This window comes from Emys orbicularis, chromosome 10 (genome assembly GCF_028017835.1).
Source record: "Emys orbicularis isolate rEmyOrb1 chromosome 10, rEmyOrb1.hap1, whole genome shotgun sequence".
NCBI classification, from domain to species: domain Eukaryota; kingdom Metazoa; phylum Chordata; order Testudines; family Emydidae; genus Emys; species Emys orbicularis.
Window position 1 is genome coordinate 49,670,293 of NC_088692.1, and position 22,121 is coordinate 49,692,413.

At 51.8% G+C, this 22,121-nt stretch overlaps 1 protein-coding gene across 1 annotated transcript in view; it reads left to right on the forward strand.

Annotated features, from left to right (window-relative positions):
* The window catches only part of ALPK3 (alpha kinase 3), an 87,426-nt gene that overhangs the window by 49,104 nt on the left and 16,201 nt on the right, over window positions 1-22,121 (forward strand). Inside the window, exons 4-5 of the mRNA XM_065412588.1 lie at window positions 1,313-1,430; window positions 10,159-11,572. Of these exons, the coding sequence (XP_065268660.1) occupies window positions 1,313-1,430; window positions 10,159-11,572 (1,532 nt within the window). The remainder of the gene's footprint in view (window positions 1-1,312; window positions 1,431-10,158; window positions 11,573-22,121) is intronic.

Sequence of the window (22,121 nt, forward strand, 5' to 3'; positions counted from 1 at the left end):
AAGAGCAGGGCCGGCGCTTCCATTTAGGCGACCTAGGCGGTTGCCTAGGGCACCAGGATTTGGGGGGGTGGCATTTTGCCGCCCTTGGTGGCAATTCGGCGGCGGGGGGTCCTTCCGCGCTCCGGGTCTTTGGCAGCAACTCTGCGGCGAGTCCTTCACTCACTCCGGGACCCGCCACCGAAGTGCCCCGAAGACCGGGAGCGTGGAAGGACCCCCCCGCCGCAGAATTGCCGACAACGACCGGAAGCGCGGAAGGACCCCCGCCTAGGGCGCCAAAAACCCTGGCGCCGCTCCTGGGAAAGAGCATATCCAAAAACACCATAGGGAGCTGATAAGGAAACCCTGCACATTGTAACAAGCACCCACATGTAATTCAGCTACATACTGCACAGAAGAGAAGGAGAGGTTTTAAAGGAATAACACATGGAGTGGGACGTGCTTCCCAATACACCCTAAGATAAATGACCTATCTAGCATTCTGCAAAACTAACTGAAGCACGATAATTTGTCTTGTTTCTGCAGCAGAGATGGAGAATCCTAAATCTACCTCCCCTTGCACAGGAATTCCCAGTAGAGAGATCTCTGCATTAGCAGCTCTCCTGAATTTGCCCTGCACCCCTTTTTCTGGACAGGAAGCTGCTTTATAGAGCAGGCAGCTAACTCGGCTTTGCTTGGGGCAGACCCGCTGACTGCTGATCTCTTTTGCCACAGCTGATCCTGGTAGGAATGTATCTGTTTCCCTGGCTCAGAGACCAGCCAGTCACGCGTGTCATGATGTCATTCTACTGAAAAGGCAGGAAACATCTGTTGTCAAATAGCATTTGTAGGACACAAACCAACTGTGATGCAATCAGGGTTGTTTCTGTTCAATGGAAACTTTGGGCTCAGTTTACAGAATGTAATGCGTTGTGAAGAGCTGGTAGCTCCGTGGAGAACCAAATGTCTGTTTTTTAACCTTAGGCTTAATCCAGTCCAAACATGCCTGCTTCGTCTAAAAGTGTCAATGTTCTCACCTCCTGACTATAGCCAATGTGACTGAATGTGGTCTAATGGTCCACTCTCCCCGCTCAGGAACGAAGGGCTCAGATTTTTGCTCACAAATAGCTGGATTCTTATTAGTGTAAATGACAAGATTACAAAATGTGCTACTCTCTCACTGTGCAACCTGCAGATTGGGATGAGCCTGGGGAGAGAGACTGGCTGAGGTTTAATTTACTATTGATTTTTTTTATATCTCCGGGAACGAGATCTGCAGCCCTCCTTTCATGTTCATTGTAATGCCCCATATGCTGATATGCAATTTCCTGTCCAGGATACCCCCAGCCAGAAGTGACCTGGTATAAGGATGATGAGGAGATGGACCGATACTGCGGCTTACCGAAGTATGAGATTTTCCGGCATGGAAACCGCCACACCCTGCAGTTATACAAGTAAGAAAGAAAGCCAGAGAGCATTTGAGTTTGCTGGAGGAATCCTCTCGATATAGTTTGTTTTAACAGAGCGAATAAGGATTATTCAGCACAGCTTGAGCGATCTGCTTCTAATTGTGTGAATGCCAGTTTGAGAGAGACACTTCAGTCCTGCCTTCCCTCATCCCCACCATCCATTCACAATCCTGAGCTTTGAATGCCTAATAGGGCCATTACTATCAATGGTAGCCATCATCATCAGTTCAGTTTGCAGCATGTGCCAACTTTCCATTACCTTGTCCCTAATGCAACCCCATTCTGGTTATTGTCACCCCCTTTATTAATCTGACCCCCACCCTGCAAGCCCAGGGCCTCAGCCAGAGCCCCCACTACTGCAGCCATTCTCTGGTGTAATGCAGAAAGCAGCAGGTGGGAAAAGGTTGGGGGTATTAATATCTTCTAAGTATACTAACTCTGGTAGCAGCATGTGTCTCAGTCCGCATGGGAGGACACCCTACAGAATGATGGGAACCGTGAGACGAAAAGGCAGAGGAGTTGATGATGAATAATGGTGGTGAACGCAGCAGACAGATAAGACAGGATGAGGCTGGAGCTTCCTTTTAGGAGTGTCCCAGAGTGGCTTTTTGCAACCTTGGTTAAGCCACATTCAATGGAGTTGTGAGGACAGACTCCAGATTGGAAGAGGTCAGGAGGAGAGCTGAATCAGAGGAAGTTGAGGCAGTTAGAATAAACAGCAGGGTTTTCCCAAGCTCTGCCCACAAACCAAACTCTACCTGCTTGACACCAGTGTTCTCAATAGACTCTAGAGATGGTCAAATCATGGTCACGTGGACTCTGCTGTTCCCATGGCCAGGGCTGGATTACGGTATTGGCATATGCTAGGCCCCATATCCCAGTCACATGGTGATTTAAAAACTATTTTTAGTCCACACAGCAGGTTAGTAGGAGGAAAGTGCTGGTATTCTCCCAGGTGCCACCCATTTGTGACACCAAAATGAAATTACTCTCTGAGCAGATTGTGCAGCTCTTCATAATATGGTTGCCCTTCTCCTTTCTGGCATACTGTGATCAGCAATGAAAGGACTCACAATGTTGACATTCAAATTACTGTAATTGGGCACGAGAGTGAATACCTTACTGCGATGCATGGGGCAGGTCACACCTCTTAGAGCCATTGTTTCAGGCTCTCTGCATACTGAGGCAGCTGTTGCTGCATTGGTTGTGCTCAGGTCACATTTTCAAGGTTTTCTTCACAACCACCAGGGTAGAAACTAGCTCACTTTTAAAATGAAAGCTGAGATTCTGGCTGGCAGCTTCAGTGTTCTGATTCAGTACATCCCAGCCCAATTTGAGTCCTAGGTTTTGGAGACAAGAGAGAATACGGGAGATAGGACAGTGTTTAAGGGTGGCACCAGCATGTGTTCTCCCTAAAGTTCATAGCTCACGTTGTGAAGTTTACCGGTGGAGATTCAGCTCTGCTACACTGGCATACATTGACTTCCCACTGACTCCTGGTTTATACCAGTGTAACAGTAAACATGTGAACTTCTTCCCTGACTAGGTGCAGCTGTGTATTCCACTTGGGTGTGTGCGCACCCAGCACACTGGAGCCAGAGAATTTTGCCGGAAGTACCCACAGAGGGGTGGCAGTTGTGCCTCATGGCCATAGATCCTCCCCGGGCTATACGAGGCGGCACTGCTCGTATCCCCTTCAGTTCCTTCTTACTGCCCAGGATTCGAGTTGCAGTTCTGTGTGGTTTTTACCTCACAATCCTCTATTTAGTGACTTTTCTAGTTGTATGTAGTTAATTAGTGTTAGTTAGTTAGCTGTAGTTTTTGTTTCCCTGGTGATATCCTCCCTAGGCTTCAAACATTGTCCGTCGTGTGGGGGAGCGATCCCCAGCAATGATCCCCACACGCCGTGTTTGCTGTGTTAAGGCAAGGCCCATATCAAGGAGCAAGATTTGATTTGCAAATTGTTCACCAAATGGACTCAAGTGGCGAGGGATCTTCGTCTGAAGCAGCACCTGCTCAAACGGGCCATGCGGCCTGCCTCGGCACTGAGGCCCTCGTCAGATCGGAGGTCACCCTCCCCACCCCTTTTCAGGGACCCCCTCATGAGATACTACTCCTTGATCAAGTCCATTTTCTGCTGGTTTTAGGAGCGGTGGAGGAGGTTCTACCAGAACACCAGGATCATGGTTTCTGCTCCTGGTACTTTCTGGTGCCCAAATCCAAGGAAGGGATAAGACCCATTCTCAATCTTTGTGGCCTTAACAAATCTATGAGATACATGAGGTTCTGAATGGTCACTTTGTCGACTATTCTCCCCACGTTGTCTCAGAACAACTGGCTTGCTGCTCTGGACCTTTAGGATATCTACTGTCATGTGGCGATTTTGCTGGGTCACAGAAAATTCCTTCAGTTTGTCCTGGCGGTGCGTCATTTTCAGTACACAGTGCTTCTATTCGGCCTCTCTTCTGCCCCCTGGGTTTTTTTCCAAATGCAAGGTCATCGTGATGGCGTATCTTAGAAAGAAAGGAATCCACATCTTCCCGTATCTGGAGAACTGGTTACTGTGGGAGAGGTCCAGAGAGGAAATTCTTGATCATATCAACAGTACATTATGCTTGCTCGACCATCTGGGTCTCAGCCTAAATACGAGAAGTCAGCTTTGGTTCCCACTCAGAAAATCGAGTTCATTGGGGTCCTAACAGATTCAAGTGTTTCTCCCGATTGACTGTTTTCAGGAGATTTGCCACCTTTGCTTCAGTCTGCAGTCTCAGCCTACCACAACCGTTTGCATATGCCAGAGGCTCTTGGACCACATGTCTGCTTGCACACAGGTGGTCCAGTTTGCAAGGTTGCACCTTCATCCCCTTCAAATGTTGCTCAGGATGGTTTATCGTCGGACTCTTCACCCCTTGGACAGATTGGTCCGTCTTCCTCAACTCGTCCTGGTCTCCTGGCAGTGATGGATGCGTCCAGACAATCCAGCCCTTGCCAGCCAGGTCTGTTGTCGCTGGCACCTCCCTGATGGGTTGGGGACCACACCTGGGGTCACTGAAAGACCAAGTCTGTGGTCAGGTCTACAATGTGTGTCTCGCTTTTGTGGACCATATCAAGGAGTGGTTCACATACTTGCCGATAATACCACTGTGATATATTATGTGAACAAGCAAGAGGGAGCACGCTCCAGGATGCTCTGCCTAGAGGTGATCAGGTTGTGGCAGTTCTGCATCGAGGAGAACATTACTCCAATAGCTAACCATTTGCCAGGGGTCTAGAATCATTTTGTGGACCATCTCAGCAGGAATTTTTCCCTGAGTCACAAATGGTCTCTGAAGACAAGCAACCTCTAGGTCATCTTCGCAGCTGGGAGGATCCCAATGATTGACCCATTTGCTATGAGGGACAACAGGAAATGCAATCTGTTCTGCTCTCGAGAGGGCCTCAGGCTGGGCTCCCTGTCCGACACTTTCAGCTGGCAGTCAGCTCTCCTGTACATTTTCCCTCCAGTCATCCCACAGGTCATCCTTAAATTGAAGGCAGATTGGGCCAAGCTCATTCTCATTGCCCAGGAATTGCTGAGGCCCTGCTGATTCTCCCACCTTCTTGCGTTGTCCATTCAGCCTCCCATACCGCTTCCTCTTCCTCCCTACTCACTCAGAATCATTTGCCTTCCGTGCTCAGTTCCCTGCATCTCGAGGCGTGGCTGCTGCATGGCTGAGTGAGGAGAAAGAGCGATGTTCAGAGGCTTCTGTCCAAGACATCTTGGAGTATCTGCTGCACCATCAGTCATCTGGACTTGCACTTAGTTCATTGAGGGTTCACCTGGTGGCGATATCAGTGTTTCATCCCCCCATCCAGGGAAGATCAGTCTTCTCCAATGCCATAGTATCAAGATTCTTAAAAGGGCTTCTTGGTCTCTGTCTTCCAGACCGAGAGCCGGTCCCTTTGTGGGACCTTAACACAGTCTTAGTGGCTTTGATGGGACCTCTGTTCGAGCCCCAAGCATCTTGTCCCTTTCTGCTTTTGGGTCAGAAGGCTGCACTCCTGGTCGTGATAACATCTGCTGGGGGAGTTGTGAGTTTCAGGCTCCGATGGCAGAGCCTCCTTATATACAATTCTCCAAGGACAAAGTGACTTTATAGACTCATAGACTTTAAGGTCAGAAGGGACCATTATGATCATCTAGTCTGACCTCCTGCATGATGACTTTATGACCACACCCAAAATGTTGCCTAAAGTGGTTTCTCAGTTTCATTTGAACCAGGCGGTATGTTTACCCGTGCCTTTTTTCCCTAAGCCACATTCATCTCTGGAGGAGCAGTGTCTTCATACGTTAGATGTCAGGCAATGTCTGGCCTTTTACCTGGACAGGACTAAACTGTTTTGTGCTTCGCCTCATCTGTTTGTGCTATATGCAGACCATATGAAGGGACAGGAGGTCTCTTCTCAGATGATCTCTAAATGGATAACCTCCTGTATTAAGCCTGCGTATGAAATAGCTTTGGCTACACTCCCTCAGCGGGCGCAAGCTCATTCTGCGAGAGCGCAATGTCAATAGCGTTCCTCTGGGATGTCCCAATCCTGGACATGTTGCAGGGTTGCTACGTGAGCGTCCACAAATTTACGAACCATTACGCCATCACTGCAGCTTCCAGGGCAGATGCAAGTTTTCATAGAGTGGTCCTGCAGTCCTTGTTTAGATAGAGTCCACCTCCAGGGGTGGTGGGGGTACGGCTTGTGAGCCACCTATGTGGAATACATGGCTGCATCTGCTCGAAGACAAAAACATCAGAGTCTCGTCTCTGGGTGTTCAGTGAGAAAGAGCCAAGCAGTGTCAGAGTGGCACTACCCCATATAGCCAGGGGAGGGTCTTTGGCCATGAAGCATGAGTACCATCTCCTACAAGTACTGCTAGGCAAAATTCTCTGTCTCCAGCATGCTGGGCGTGCACACAGCTAAGTGGAAACATGTCTGCATCACATCTCGAAGAACCACAGTCACAGTCATCTCGCAGAAGCAGCAAGCCTTATGGATCTCTGTCTGAGAGGAGCCCTAGAGCTGTGATGGCAGAGAGATTGTGTAGTAGCATCTGTTGCGTTAATCTTGATGGAATATGTGGGCCCAGAGAGTCAGAGGTGTTCACACAACCTTTTCACTGTACAGCATTAAACAATTAAATAAGGCTCAGGGTTATGGAATACAGAGACCTCCACCTGCTTAGCCCATCACAAATCCTTTTACCCTGTTATTAAAGAAACAGAAAAAAAGGGGAGGGGGGACAGTGAGATAAATTTGAAAGGTAAAGTATCAAGTAGGGCTTTCATTTTAATGATATTCCTTATTCCCTTTAGCTGTAGAGAGGTTTTAGGACACCAATCCCTGTCTGATGGTGTTAAAGGTGGTAACTGCCCTTTGAGGGGAGGTGGGGGAAGAGAAGAAGTGTGTTGAAATGGCTGGAGCTGTCATAGCTGTTGTGGTTGAAGTCCGATCTTACTTCCTAGAAGACAAATCACTACAAACACATGAAAGAGGAGAGAAAAGAACGGCAAAGAGGGAGAACGCAGCTTCTGTCTGTAGGGCTGGCTTGTACTTGTAACCTCACTGGTGGAGAAACACAGGCCCAGCACACAGTCTGATCAGCCACTCCGAGACCTGGCAAACTTGTATCAGCATCTGCCTGTTTCGAACAGGGGTTCATTACCATTTTTTGAATTCCTGTCCCACCTTGGCATTATTTTTTAATTGGGTTTAAGCACGGGCTGGGGGGGTTATTTGGGGATTGGATGGGAGATGTGGGAGGGACAGGTTTGGGGGCTGTTAGTGATCTTGGGGGGGGTGCAGGGAGTGCAGGGAGCTGTGTGATTGTGTTGGTGGCCACAGCTAGCTCTGGCTGGCTCCCTCCTCCACAGCCCATTCCCCATCTCCTCTTCTCTTCTCCCCCTGTGCTTGCAGGCACTTGCAAGGGATGGACTTGCCGCTGCCACAACAGGGATGGGGCTGGTTTGCTGGGCTCCAGATGGACTCTGTTCACAGCACTATGTGGGGTTCCCACTGATGCCCGCCACTGGGCTCTGGGTACTCTCCCTGCTCATCCTGCCACTGGGCAGCTTAGCACTGTGCTGGCCCTGGCACCGCTGGAGGTGGGCTTTGCCTGCCGAGCTGGACTATGCATGCGGGAAGCGGGGTGGCTTAGATTTGGGGGAGCTGAGCAACCTCCAGCCCTAGCCACCATTACCTATGCTGCCCCTCCATCACAACAGAGGGACAGATGGGCCAGCTTTGAGTGGTGTTGTGACCCTGCGCGCCAGGTTGCAATGCCATTCTCTTAAACTGGCCTGGCTCACCATACGCACCTACAAAGTCTGACATCCACACCCCCAAGGTGAGAACCTCTGGTGTAGGGCATTGCCTCTCTGCCATAGACTCACAGCAGTGTTAAAACTTGTACAGTCTTGGCCGGCTGAGCTAGACTCTCGTTAGACAGAAGGCAAAAGGATAGGGATCCTATTGGGATCCAGGAAGTGGGTGGGCGGAAGCCTGCCCACTGCTAAAGGACCTCCCCCCAGCCTGAGGGGAGTATCCACAGGGCCTGGAAACCAAATGATTCCGGGGGACAACTAATGAGATAACAGGGACGGGAGAGAGGTCAAAGGGTCAAACGAAGGGAACCTGACGGGGACACCGAGCAGAGAACCCCGGACAGCGCCCACTGCTCCTCAAAGGCATCAAGGGAGCCAGTGGATGCCGCCCAGAGGAACTCTGCCCGGATGCGTGAGCAGACGGAGGATCGGAAATAGGCCCCACAGTTACAGGAGACCCCATCAGCCAACCTCCTCTCCCTGGTTTTATAGATGGCCATTTTGGCCAGGGCTAGGAGGAGGTTGGCCAGGAGGTCCCGTGACTTTTTGGGGCCATGGATGGGGAATGCATAGATAAGGAGGTGAGGGGAAAAGTGCAGCCAAAAACGTAACAGGATATCTAAGAGGAGCCGGAATAGGGGCTGCAGGGATCGGAGGGATAAGAAATAAAGTGGGGAAGGAAAAGGAGACACAGGGGAAGGGGTGATGGCAGGAACCAGGCAGTGTTCAGGATTTAGCTGGAGGAGGTGGTGACGTCCATCTGGGTCCTTCTGGCCCAGTCTGTTGAAGGCATCTGTCATGATCAGGCTAACAGAAGCCCAGCAGTGTCATGGTGGATCCCAGGAGATGGTGGGGGTGGCAGCCGTGACGGTGAAGTTCACTCCTTTCCTGTTCACCCATCTCTCAGCCAGCCAGCTGATTAATTTTAAGAACCCCCTCCCCCAAAGGGAGCAATGGGTAGAATAGCCCATCCCCTCATTATTTTACCCCTCCCTTAACCCTCATTTCCAATGCACTAAGTTTGGCTCATAGATTTACAGTCCCACCCTCTTCTGGTTTATCAGACATGATTTGAACAGTCCTTGATACATCAGGAGGCCATTTGGTAGTTATAGGTGACCGGAACCTTTTATGAACTTTTATCCACTTTCCCACGGTGAGGTTCATAAATAGAGTTGGCCTGCTAGGCCCCACTTGTTTCAACTGGTCGAGGTGTGCCTCAAACAGCTACTGGGCATAGGCATGTGAGGTGAGGTGGAGTCGGAGAAGTGATCTCATTAGACTGGTTTCCTGTGGCAGAAGGGAAGGCTGGGGGAGGAAATTCAAGAAGCAGAGTTAGATGGAGCACGTCAGAGCCTGAGAGAAGAATCCTGCCTGGGGATTCACTCGATCAGGATGGAATCAATGGAATTCTTGGTGCTAGCCGTTCCTTCTTCACCACAGTCCTCTCCAGTTTAGGCCAATGCCAATATTTCAGCCTATGCCTCTTGCATGTGGAAACTGAGGATCATATTGTGGCTGCCTTGCATATGTTAGGGAGTCTCTTGCTCCAGGGGAAGCCATCCATCCTCTTGTTGCTAGTGCTCTGGGAGCGTTGGGTGTGGGGAAAGCAGGCCGGCACTGATTGTAGCGCTCCAGACCCAGCTGGGCATCTGAGCAACTATAGCTTCACCCCTGTGCATTCGCCTGTGTCTGTGGCGCAAGAAGTGGGAATGCATGGCTGCACCACCGGAGCTGGTGAATCAGTGCCTCTAGGTACCTGTGCTTGGGCAGCACCCTCCAGCTAGCTGTGGCTAAGAGCCATAGGGAATGCCTCATTTGGCCAGGAAAGCTCAAAGTTTGAGCGTAACTCTCACTTCAGCCAAACGGTCACCACTTCTCAGTATGGATTTTTCTTAGTCTTTTTACCTTGATAGATTTATGGCAGTTTCACAAGCACTTGGGTTTCGGTTAGACTCTGCCTGATTTGAGCCCTTTAGTATTTGTGACATCATAAAGCTCCGAGACTGCTGTGCAGGGTTCAGCTGAACACCCATGTTCAACATTAAATACATGTATACAACTCCTCCGTGACCAACTGCAAGCTCAGATGTCAACCAGTCCTGTATACCCTGAGCTATCTCCATAGGCAGCCATTTGTTCACCTGACCAATATTTTTATATTGCGAACAGACTTGAAAATAATGGTGATACCAAAATATCCCCAGTTTTCTGAGTGTTGTACCTGGTGGCTACTCTTTGACCAGTTGTAGAAAGGACTGTTCTCACTGACACGTGTGTGTGGGTGTGTTCATGCGTGTGCAAAAAGTGCCTTGAGGGGGACAGGTGTGTTTCACAATGTTGTTTTTGGTCACCAGATGCAGAGAGGATGATGCGGCCATTTACCAGGCCTCTGCTAGGAATACCAAAGGCATCGTGTCCTGTTCCGGTGTCCTGGAAGTGGGAACCATGACGGAGTATAAAATACATCAGAGGTGGTTTGCCAAACTCAAGCAAAAGGCTGAAGCCAAGTTGCATGAAATAGAGCAGAGCCGAAAACGAGGGAAAGAAAACATGGAGGTGGAGAAGCTGAGGACAAGTCCTGAGAGATTCCAGCGAAAGCGCCGGCTGACTGGGGATCTGAACCTGCGTTCAGGTGTCTCCCTATGGGAGAAGGAAGATGTAGCAAAGGTGCATGTTGCGGATCCTAGGTCAAGGTTACGGGAAGATGTTGCTGAGCCCAAGGAGCCATCCTTAAATGCAACCGCTGGATTTTCAAACAACTTCCTAACAAGGCCTCTGGATGCAGAGGTGACCACCAATGGAGACTCCTCTATGGAAAGCGGGGAGGAAAATGGAAATAGCTTTTTCACGTACATCTATGAGACGGTGGAGGAAATAACTACCAAGCCCACCACCAGAGAGTCCTTTGCTAAAAAGAAGAAAAAGAAGGGGGAAGAGCCTGCTGCTCTCTTGGCAGCAAAACAGGAAGTTTCAAGTCAAGAAAATGGGCTGATAGAGAGACAAAATCTCTCCCAAAGTCAAAGAAATGCCCCTTCCGTTGCCCTGCCAGGGAGCATGCAGTCAGTAGCTGCAATCAGCCAGCTGGTGGGAGACGTTCCAGAAGTCAAAGAACTTGGAACGCCCAGCAGTCAGGATGCTGAAACTGGCAAACCTCAGCCATGTTCCCTGCCTTCCAGGGGTGACACTTACTTCTCCTTGACAGAGATGTATCTTGAGAGTGGAGCAAAACATGTAATGGAAGAGAAGATGCCACAAGCCCCAGAAGAAGCCAAGAATGGGGCTCAGCTGCAGTCTCCGGCTGTGAACATTAACAGGCAAAGAGAGACTCCTCCACCAGCATCTGAGGTGTTCCTGGTAGGGGCTGTAGCAGGAGAGGAGCAGAAAGGCCAACCTGTGGAACAGGAACTGGAGGGGAATGAGGCCATAGGTACAAAGGTAACCAAAAAGGAAAGCGAACTGCCTGGGGATTTAAACCAGAAGAGAGTTGAGCCTCCTAGCAGGACCCTGGAACCGAGCTCTGAGATGCGGCACTCCCTCCTAATGGGAAATGCATCAGGGACTCCTTGCATCTCCTCATGCAAAAATGTCCAAGAAACAGACTTGCTGGACTCTGTACAACCAAACACCAAGCAGCCCTTTCAGCATACTACTCCATCTCTGAATCAAGTGGCCCCGTGTCTGGATGTGTCCCAGCTGAGACAGGAGGAAGGAGGAAGCTTGCTTCAGGGCTCCTTGGAAGAACAGGTGGTCTTCAAAGTGCCGTGTGAGGTAATGTAAGTTCTATTATTATTATTATTATTTTTTTTGGTAGGCTGACCTCAGGCAAATGTTTCCAAATCAGCTAAGCAGTGAGCACAGATCACTCTTAGCTATAAACGGCAACTGGGAATGCTGAATGTGTATGACAAACAGAGAGCATGATGACATCTGTTCAGTTTAGCAATGAGCCTCGGCTTCTAAGTGGCACAGTTAGTAAGTCATTATGTAAACGAAAAACAGACATGCCAGGTAGGTTTTGTGAACTTCACTGGGCAGCGGGTGGAATTTTGTTTACGGTGAAACATACATACAGTAGATCTGGCCATTTGTTGGCTCCATCTGCCTGGCTGGAACAATGCTTTCGATGAGTCGTTGTGCTGGCTGCCGAGTCGGAGAACTGCATCTGTTCCTGACCGTCACCAGTTCCTTTCAGTCCATGTCTATTTTTGTCACTTAATCTGAAGTGTTTTCCATGAAATGCAGTATTGGGCTGGAGGTTGCATGTTTTCTTATTAACACATTTCACGGCCCAACATCCTGTGATCCTGATTTCAGGGCACAGTTGGGATTTTACATCTGAACAATGACATCAATGTTCAGGGGGGTCATTACAGTACAGATCTAGTTGAATAAAGAGACTGAGTTGAGGCCCCACTGCCAGGAGAATAGAGAGCTGCAGGTTCATGTGGATTCATTCTCCTGCTCTAGTTCCCCCAGAAGGTTGGAAAAAGCCCAAATTTCCTACCTGTATGGCATTATGATGGCCTGGGCCAGCTAGTTGTGACCCGCTTCTGCTCTCTGAAACCATCTCTTGTACACTGTTGTTACTACACCAGCAAAGAGGAGTACCGTATTTCTGAGCGGGGGTTACTCCTGCCTGAGCATAGCCAAATGTACAGAGTGTAGCATAGCTGTCACTCATCCACATACTTGGCTGGTAATGCAGTACATCCACTGACTGTGATGGGAAGTTGGAACTGCCAGGTGTTCCAGCATTTCCCAAGGCTGGCACCTGCCTTCCTCTTCTAGATTTCCTTGCAGATGTGCAGCCGTAGCTGGAAGCACAGCCTTGTAATGTTAAGGAACCAGTCAAGATACTTTTCTGGACACAAGCTTTGCAAAAAAACCAAACAAACAAACTGGTACTCACATTCTCATAACTGTTGTCCTTCGAGATGTGTTTTTCATGTCCATTCCAATCAGGTGTGTGGGTTGGTCTGGGCGCCCCCTGGAGTGGCGCCATCATGATGCTCAATATAGGGCCCTACCGACCCACCACCCCCTCAGTTCCTTCTTGCCAGCTACTCGGACAGATGGGTAGGAGGGTGGGTATTGGAATGGACATGAACAACACATCCCGAAGAACAACAGTTACGAGAAGGTGACTCCCAAGCCTAAGTTCTGGAGGTGGGGTTGGAGTCTTCCACTGATTGGAGCACAGCTCTACCGAAGGCTGCATCATCTCTGGCCTGCTGGGTAATAGCATAATGTGCAGTGAAAGTATGTATGGAGGACCACGTCGCCACTCTGCATATTTCCTGGGTCGGGACTTGTGCCAGGAACGCTGCTGAAGAAGCTTGTGCCCTGGTGGAGTGTGCAGTGAGCGGAGGGGCAGGCACCTCTGCCAGGTTATAGCATTCACGGATGCAGGACGTGATCCACGAGGAAATTCGTTGGGGGGAGATTGGAAGACCCTTCATCCTGTCTGCCACAGCCACAAACAGTTGAATGGACTTCCTAAACAGTTTCATTCTTTCAATGTAAAAGGCTAGCATTCTGCGGACGTCCAATGAGTGAAGCCTCTGCTCTCTGCCGCTCGAGTGTGGCTTAGGATAGAACACTGGGAGGAAGATGTCCTGGTTGATGTGAAAGCGGGAGACAACCTTCGGGAGGAAAGCTGGATGTGGCCTGAGCTGAAACTTGTCCTTATAGAACACAGTGTAAGGGGGCTCTGATGTTAGGGCCTTGAGCTCAGACACCTCCTGTCTGAGGTTATCGCTACCAGAAATGTAACCTTGTATGACAGGTAGAGCAGGGAACAAGTCGCCAGCGGTTCGAAGGGCGAACCCATCAATTTGGAAAGGACCAGATTGAGGTCCCAGTTCGGGGCCAGATGTGCGGATATAGCCTGTCGAGACCTTTCAGGAAACGGCTGACCATAGGGTTGGCAAATACCAACCGGCCCTCTGAGCCTGGATGGAAGGCAGAGATGGCGGCCAAGTGAACCCTTATTGATGACATGGACAGTCCCTGCTGCTTGCAGTGGAGAAGGTAGCCCAGTATGGGTGGTATGGAGGCGAGTGTTGGGGACGAGTGATGCTGCCCTGACCAGATTGAGAGTCTTTTCCACTTGGCAAGGTAGCATTGGTGGAGGGTTTCCTACTGCCCAGGAGAACTTGTCTAACCGGATCTGAGCAGTAGAGCTCTGTGGGGTTCAGCCATGAGGTGCAACAACTCGAGGTTTGGGTGCTGGAGACCGCCATGATACTGAGTTATTAAGTCCGGGAGGAACGGCAAGGTAACTGGGGCTTCCACGGATATTTTCAGGAGAAATGTGTACCAGTGTCGGCGGGGCCAGGCTGGAGCTATCAATATCACTGAAGCTTCTTCCCTGCGTATCGAGCACCTTGTGAACGAGAGGGATAGGCAGAAACGTGTATAGGAGACGGCCTCCCCATGGGAGTAGGAACGTGTCCGCAATGGAGCCCGGGCTGTGATTCAGGAAGGAGCGAACTGCTGGCACTTCCCGTTGTGTCACGTATCAAACAGGTCCATCTGGGGAAAACCCCATCATTGGAAGATGGAGTTTGCGATGTCCGGGTGTAGGGACCACTCATGGCCATGAAAAGACCTGCTGAGACAGTCCGCCAACTCGTTCTGTACTCCCAAGAGGTACAATGCTTGCAGATGTATCGAATCAGCTACATAAAAGTCCCACAGCATGAGGGCTTCCTGGCACAGGGGAGAGGAGCGTGCACCCCTCTGTTGATATAGAACATCGCCGTGGTGATGTTGTCTGTCATGACTGATACACATCTCCCTGTCAAGTGAGCTCGGAAAGTCTGCATGCCAGGCGCACCTCTCTCAGCTCTCTGACATTGATGTGGAGAGCGAGTTCCGCCTGAGACCAGAGGCTTTGTGTCCTGAGGTCTCCCAGATGTGCTCCCCAGCCCAAGGCTGATGTGTCCGTCACTAGCGAGAGGGATGGCTGAGGACCGGTGAAGGGGACCCCTTCACACACTACCTGCGGGTCAAGCCACCACTGGAGGGAGTTGAGGACCGGGCGAGGCAGAGTGACGACCCTTTCCAAACTGTCCTGAGCCGGCCAGTACACTGACGCTAGCCACAATTGGAGAGGCCGGAGTCTAAGCCTGGCATGATGCACCACATAGGTACAAGAGGTCATGTGTCCTAGAAGTTTCAGGCAATTCCTTGCTGTGGTGGTGGGAAACTGCCTGAGACTTTGAATGATGTCACCCAGGGCCCGAAACCTCGCTTCCGGGAGATGTGCCCTGGCCTGTGTCAAGTCCAGCACCACCCCTATGAACTCTATCCGCTGAACAGGGGACCGAGTCGATTTCCCCACGTTCAGGATAAGGCCCAGTTCGTCGAATGTCGTTCTTATGAACTCTACTTGTGCCTCCGCTTGAGCCCTGGAGCAGCCCTGGAGCAGCCAGTCGTCGAGGTACGGGAACACCTGTGCCTGGTGTCTGCGTAGGAATGCGGCCACGACTGCCATGCACTTGGTAAACATACAGGGCACCGCTGACAGGCCGAATGGGAGGACTGTGAACTGGTGGTGTTTGTTGCTCATCACAAACCTGAGGTACCTTCTGTGGGATAGTGTAATTGCTATATGAAAGTACGTGTCCTTCAAGTAGAGGGCAGTATACCAGTCCCCTGGATCCAAGGAAGGGATGATGGAAGCCAAAGAGACCATGTGGAACTTCAGTTTCCTCATGAACTTGTTGGGCTCCCACAGATCTAGGATGGGTCTGAACCTGCCTTTGGCTTTCAGTATCAGGAAATACCGGGAATAGAAACCATTGCCCTTCTGCTCCAGAGGAACCTCTTCCACTGCCCCTAGCGATAGGAGTGAGTGCACCTCCTGTATGAGGATTTGCTTGTGAGAAGGGTCCCTGAAGAGGGATGGAGAAGGGGGGGGGGGTGGAAGGGCGGGAGGGCAGAGAATTGGAGGGAGTATCCCCTCTCTATCATGCGGAGCACCCAGCGGTCCGATGTGATACGGACCCACACAGGGTAGAAAGGGGATAGTCAGGACGAGAAGGTAAGGCAGGTTGGATCCAGTCCAAGTGCTGGTGTGCCGTCCTCGTTCACACCTTCAAAAGGCCTGCTTCTGGCCAGATGAAGGTTTGGACGGGCCAGAGCCCTGGCCTAAGGACAGGTGCAGCTTCTTCCTGCCGCTCCTGTTTCTCCTCCGTGAGCCGTCCTGCCAGTTCTGCGGTTGATAGAACCACGGAGGAGGTTGCGGCCTAAAATGCCTCTGCTGCGTGGCGGGGGTATGGAGGCCCAGCCATTTGAGGGTGGCTCTTTAGTCTTTTAGGCTATGTAGTCTTTTATCCGTCTTTTCGGAAAATAGAGTCACACCCTCAAAGGGGAGATCCTGAATGGTCTGCTGGACCTCGTTTGGCAGACCTGGTACTTGGAGCCAGGAGCCCCTTCTCATGGCAATCCCGGTAGACATTACCCGAGTGGCCGCATCGCACCATCCAGAGCAGCCTGCAATGAAGCTCAGAAAATGAGCTTGCCTTCCTCCACCAGGGCCGAGAATTTGGCATGGGAGTCCTGCAGCAGCAGCTCTGTGAACTTTGCCATTGCCCCGCATGTATTGTAGCAATACCTGCTGACAATGGCCTGCTGATTAGAAATGCAGAACTGCAAGCCGCCAGTGGAGCAGACCTTTCTCCCAAAAAGGTTGAGTCATTTCGCCTCCTGATTCTTTGGGGAGGAGCCTTGGTAGCCCTGGCACTCATGTTGGTTAGCAGCATCCACGACCAAGGAATCTGGTGGAGGATGGGTAAACAAGTGCTCGTAGCTCCTGGATGGCACAAAATATTGCGCTTAGCCATAGGAGGCAACAAAGACGGGGTCTGCCACATGGTTTTGGTAGTGTTGGCAATGGTCTTTACCAGGGGTAGAGCAATACGAGCAGGTCTGAAGGGGGCGAGGATATCCACCATTGGATCTGCGTCCTCCACTACCTCCTCTGCCTGAAAGCCCAGGCCCTGGGCAACACTCCTCAGCAATTGCTCTAGGACCCTGTAGTCCTCCAGGGCCGGGGCTACCAAAGTGTCCGCCAGCGCTTCATCTGGAGAGGGAGGGGAAGAGGAAGAGACACCCGCAAGGAGTGGCTGCTCTCTTCTCTCCGCACCCAAGGGGTCCTGCAGTGCTGGGGGATCCTGGTCTGGAGCCAATGCGAACAGTGCTGTGGCCCTCAATGCCGGAGGTGTATACATCGGTGCCGAGGCTGCCGGTGCTGAAGTTGTTGAAGCCGGAAACGATGGTGCCGAGGCTGTTGGTGCTGAGGTTGTCACCGCTGAAACTGCTGGGGCTGGCGTAGACGACGCTAGTTCCATAGGGGTTGGGATGGTGGCATCAGGGAACAATGGAGCTACCCCCAATCCTGCCGACGCCGACGGTGCCGGAGGCGGTACAAAAGTGGCCGAGGCCACCGCCACCACCCTGGAATGCGACCCTTGGCTCCGCCCTTGGCCTTTATGAAAGGCCCAGGGAGTCCAAAAGGGCCATGGTACCAGGGGCTGCCACTGTGCGGGCCATTGTGCCGGGTAAGGGTGCCGGTCTCGTGATGACCTGGACCATCTACTTCTGCTCCTACGAGATTGATAGGAGTCCAACTCCGAGGTCTCTGAAAAAGAGGACCATGGAGGAGCGGTACTTCGAGGCACAGGGGGTTCGCGCCGAGGGCTCAGGGACCGATGAGGCTGCTGACCCTGTTCTGGTGCCGGGGAGTGGTGTGCAGGGGATGGAGACCACCAGGCCATCATTGCGGGCTTTCCCCTCGATGGTGCCGGGGGAGCGACTGGTGCTGATGACCTCTCCCGTCTTGGTGGGGAGAATGGTGCCATGAGCTGGAGTAGGTCCCGTGCTGCCTCAAACGCCTCTGGGGTCGACGGGAGGTGTAGTTGTCGGCTCGGCCTCATCGAGCAAGAAGGGTCCGGACTCGACCGCCCTTCCACGAGGACAGGAGTCGACGCGACCGTCTGTGGCAGTGAGGCCGAAGTAGTGTGGCCCGACTCGGGTCTCACAATGGCCGGCTTCTTGGGTCTAGCTCGGGGGGCGGGGAAGGCCCCTCTCTGGCCTCCTCTTCTTCTGTGGCACCGGCGCTTGAGACCGGTGCCTGCCTGCAGCATGTGAGCTGCGAGTGGAGCCATGATAGTGCCGAGCAGGGCCGTCCTTACCCATATGCAAAGTACGCAGTTGCGTAGAGCACCAGGAAATTTGGGGCACCAAATTTCCTGGTGCCCTGCGCAGCTGCGTGCTGCTCCAGCCCCTGCTCTGGCTCTTCCCCAGGGCCCCTGCTCCTGCTCCACCCCCGCCCTGCCCCTTCCGTGCCCCAGCCCTGCCTCTTCCCGCCTCTGCCCAGCCCCACCCCACTCCACTCCCCTGAGCTCTGCAGCAGGGCCGGGGCTGCACGGAGTGCAGGGACCTAACCCCAGCCACGCCACTGGTGAGTGCTGGGGGGTGGTTCCCCCCTGCCCCCCAAGCCAGCCCTACCCCTCCGCGGAGGTTGGGGCCTGCTCCCCCCATGGAGGCTGGGGCCCGCTTCTCGCCCCCCACCCCATGGAGGCCTGGGGCCAGCCCCCCCGCTCCCTCCTGCAGAGAATCCTAGAATCCTAGAATATATCAGGGTTGGAAGGGACCTCAGGAGGACCAATCCCCAGACAGATTTTTATCCCAGTTCCCTAAATGGCCCCCTCAAGGATTGAACTCACAACCCTGCGTTTAGTGGACCAATGCTCAAACCACTGAGCTATCTCCCTCCCCAAAGCGGGCCTGGGGCCCGCTCCTCCCCTGCGGAAGCCTGGGGCCCGCTCCTCGCCCGCCCCCCCGCCCCCGAAGAGGCCTGGGGCCCCACACACACACACCTCCCGGGGAGGGGCTATGTAGGGCCCCAGAATAGCTAGGGACAGCCCTGGTGCCGAGAGTCCTTGTCTTTACTTGGCACCGATCCCCGTGCCGACGGTGCCAGGGCACTGCGTACCGAGGAGGAGGTACTCGGTGCCGAAGTCGCATTGGAGCTGGAGTGCCGCTTCCATTAGGAGGCGCTGCAGGCGCTGATCTCTATCTTTCAGTGTCCTGGGGCGAAAACCCCTGCAGATCCTACAGCGATCCTTTTGATGGCTCTTCCCCGAACACTTCACTTCTGGGCATACACTTGCCGCAGACCTCACAGGCTTTGAAGCCAGGAGTCTGCAGCATGCCCTAGCACCGGGATAGTGCTTGAGGGGAAGCCCCTCCAAAGGAAACTTATGAACTAAATAAAGTACCTACTAACTACTTAACACTAACTACGGAACTAATGAAAACTATATACAGACTGCCAAATGCGCTTGTCACGACAAGAGCAAGGGGAAGTTCCAGCTAACCGTCACTGGCGGTAAGAAGGAACTGAGGGGATGGCGGGTCGGTAGGGCCCTATATTGAGTGCCGTGATGATGCCACTCCAGGGGGCACCTGGACCGACCCGACGGATACTGCTAGGGGGAAAATCTTCTGGCTGCCGTGCACCCGCGCACGCACACACCTGATTGGAATTTGTCATGAACAAGCACTCGAAGGAGAATTGAGGTTCTGTATCCTGGAGTCATCTGCAGTTATCCCAGTACAGTCCCCTGTACCCTTCTTTAAGCTGACTGCGCAGCTTCCATTGGCCATATCACTTCTCTTACTATCAAGCTGCTGCATTAATCCCTGCCGTGCCACAAAAATCCACAGGAACACTGCTTTTGAGCTTCGCCACCTGCCACTTGGCTTTGTGCTGCTTGCTCCCGAGCAGGAGGGTTTCTGGCAACAGTCATGTCCTGCCATCCTTAGGGCTTTGTCTACACTGGAAAACTCATCCTCTTAGAAAACATGCTCCCTAACGAACAAGTGGATAAATGCCGTCTCACACCTAGTGTAGACAAAGACAGTCGTGTCTGGAACGTTAGCTGGTCATAGTTAACGCTATTGGAGCTATGCCTAGTGAAGGCATTTCTAAAGGTCTTAAACTCATCTACACTGGGTACTAGGTGGTGGTTAGAATGTGTTAATTGACTGTCATGAGTTTTAAAACAAAAAAAAAATCTTTCCCTTGGTCTGGACAGGGTCTTAGTGTCGGTGTTTTCCGGGCTCCAGCACTGACATCGGCACCATCTCAAATAGATTCCCTCTGAGCAGAGCTTGGCTGTAGTGGGAAAACTGGAGGCAAAGCCTGATCCACTTCTGACCCAAAGATCAGAGAAGTTGGTTTTGAATGAACTACTTCTTCATTCTGCCCATGGTGTAAATGCCGTAAAATAGGAAGTGCTCTTGCTACAGGACAGATATCAGACATTAATTATATTTGCTGTGGAGCATCTTTACAAAATCCTTTGACAACCTTCAGTTTTCTAATCAGCTGACGTTAAATGGAGTTTGTGCTCCATCACCTGACCTCACAGTGTGGGTCTAATAAGGTGTCCACAGTACAAGGCCTTGACTTGACATTGTCATGCTGTGGTGAAATGAACAAGCTCTGGGAGGACGGTGTACATTGAAGCTCATCCAAGGCAGCTCTTTTCTGTGAGGTTTGCCAGCTCTTCTCCCTCTAGACCAACCCATGAGATGATCTCCTCCTCTCTCATGGATTACATCTACTGCTACACCTTGACTGGCCCTGTCTTTGCTGTCCTGCATGTCTGCCTGCCTCAGGGATCTCTCCTCCGGGGTGTCTGCTGCCAGCACGTTAAACTGAGCTCCTCTTCACTCATCCAAACCCACCCCTTCTCTCCATCACTCTGTAACTCCACCATCTTCTGGATCCCCCGGCTCTCACTTTGGGGTCACGTGAGTTGTCTCCTCCCTCATCCATGGCTTTGCCAAGCCTGCCAGTTCTTCCTCTGTTACACTGCCATGACTGACTCATTCCTCTCCAGCCCCATCTCCAGTAGTCCAACTAAGCCGTGGCCATCTCTTTCACCTCAAAGATTGTATGCACTGTAATAAGAGTCTGACAGAGAGGAGCTGGAAAGAGACTGTACTTTATTGCCTAGTCCAGTCACATGATGGGGTTGGGATGATAAGGTTAGTATTCCGTCCCATGACAGGGTCGGTATCCATTGTCTCCAGGGGTCACCGTTACATCTCTCCACCCCACCCCATTTTTCTTTCGTTCAAAGGAGAATAAAACCACGAGCTAAAAATAACCACAGACTAACAACTAGCTACGGGCTAATGCTAGTGACTGCATCCGAGCCTCCAGGGCTTCCTTCTGCAGGGGGCTGCTTAGGTGAATTCACCACCTGAATCCCATATTTGCTGTTTCTTAAGTTCTTCACTGTCAGTGAAGCATGCTACTTCTTTCAGCACACCAGCACTGTCAGTCATATCAAGAAACAGAGCCGCTGTCCTCCTGGGTTTTGCTTAGCAGTGTTGTGTTGTGCCTGCAGGGCAGCCCCTCAAGGGTTGTTGCGACGGAGATGGTGTAGATGTTACCTGGTCACATTGCCAGGTGTTTGCTCTTTGGAATCTGAACGCTCTCCCTCACTTTGCGATGCGGGTACCTGTCTGCCATTCTTGTTGTAACATTTCTTCTCTTCTAGTTTCCTTGTTCCTCTTTTTGGACTGTTTATGGCCATGGCTGCACATGAAGCTGGGGGTGTGAGTCCCAGCTGGAGGAAACATACCGGCAGTAGCTCTCGTTGGGCTGGCACAATAAAAATAGCATGCAGCTGCAGCAGCATAAGCAGTGGAAGCGGCTCGCCCTGAGTGCGTGCCCGTCACAGCCCAGCTGACGAGACTTTCAAAGCAGTTGGAGATGTGGTATGGCCCGGACCCTGGCAGCGAGAACTGCTTTGGCTAACCACAACCGCACACCCATCACTCTTCTTGATTGCCAGCATACCTGTGACACTGAGACCTGCTCTTCCCTATGTGGATGCACAGGTGGAGGAGTGATTATAGGCTGTCCATCCCTCATTCTCTCCCATACCACACAGGTCATGCTGTTACAAAGTTCGCTGCCATATGCTGTCACCTCTCCTGCTGCTTCTCCCCTTTGGAATTTGAGAACACTCCTGTGGCAATTCCAGAAAAGACAGTATTGGGAAATCCTGTTCTGTATTGTGAGCCTCTTTTGAGGCAGGTTCTGACTTCTTGCCCAAATGGAAGGACCGGGGATGGCAAATGCCCCACAGGGAAGAGGGGAGGTGTCTCTGGTGATGCCTGTGAAACAGTAGCAAGTACCCCATGGCCAGTGTAGGTGAACTGGCTACAGTGATTGCCCATTGAACTGTGTGAATCAGAGTCCTGCTGTACCATTCCATTGGACATGGAT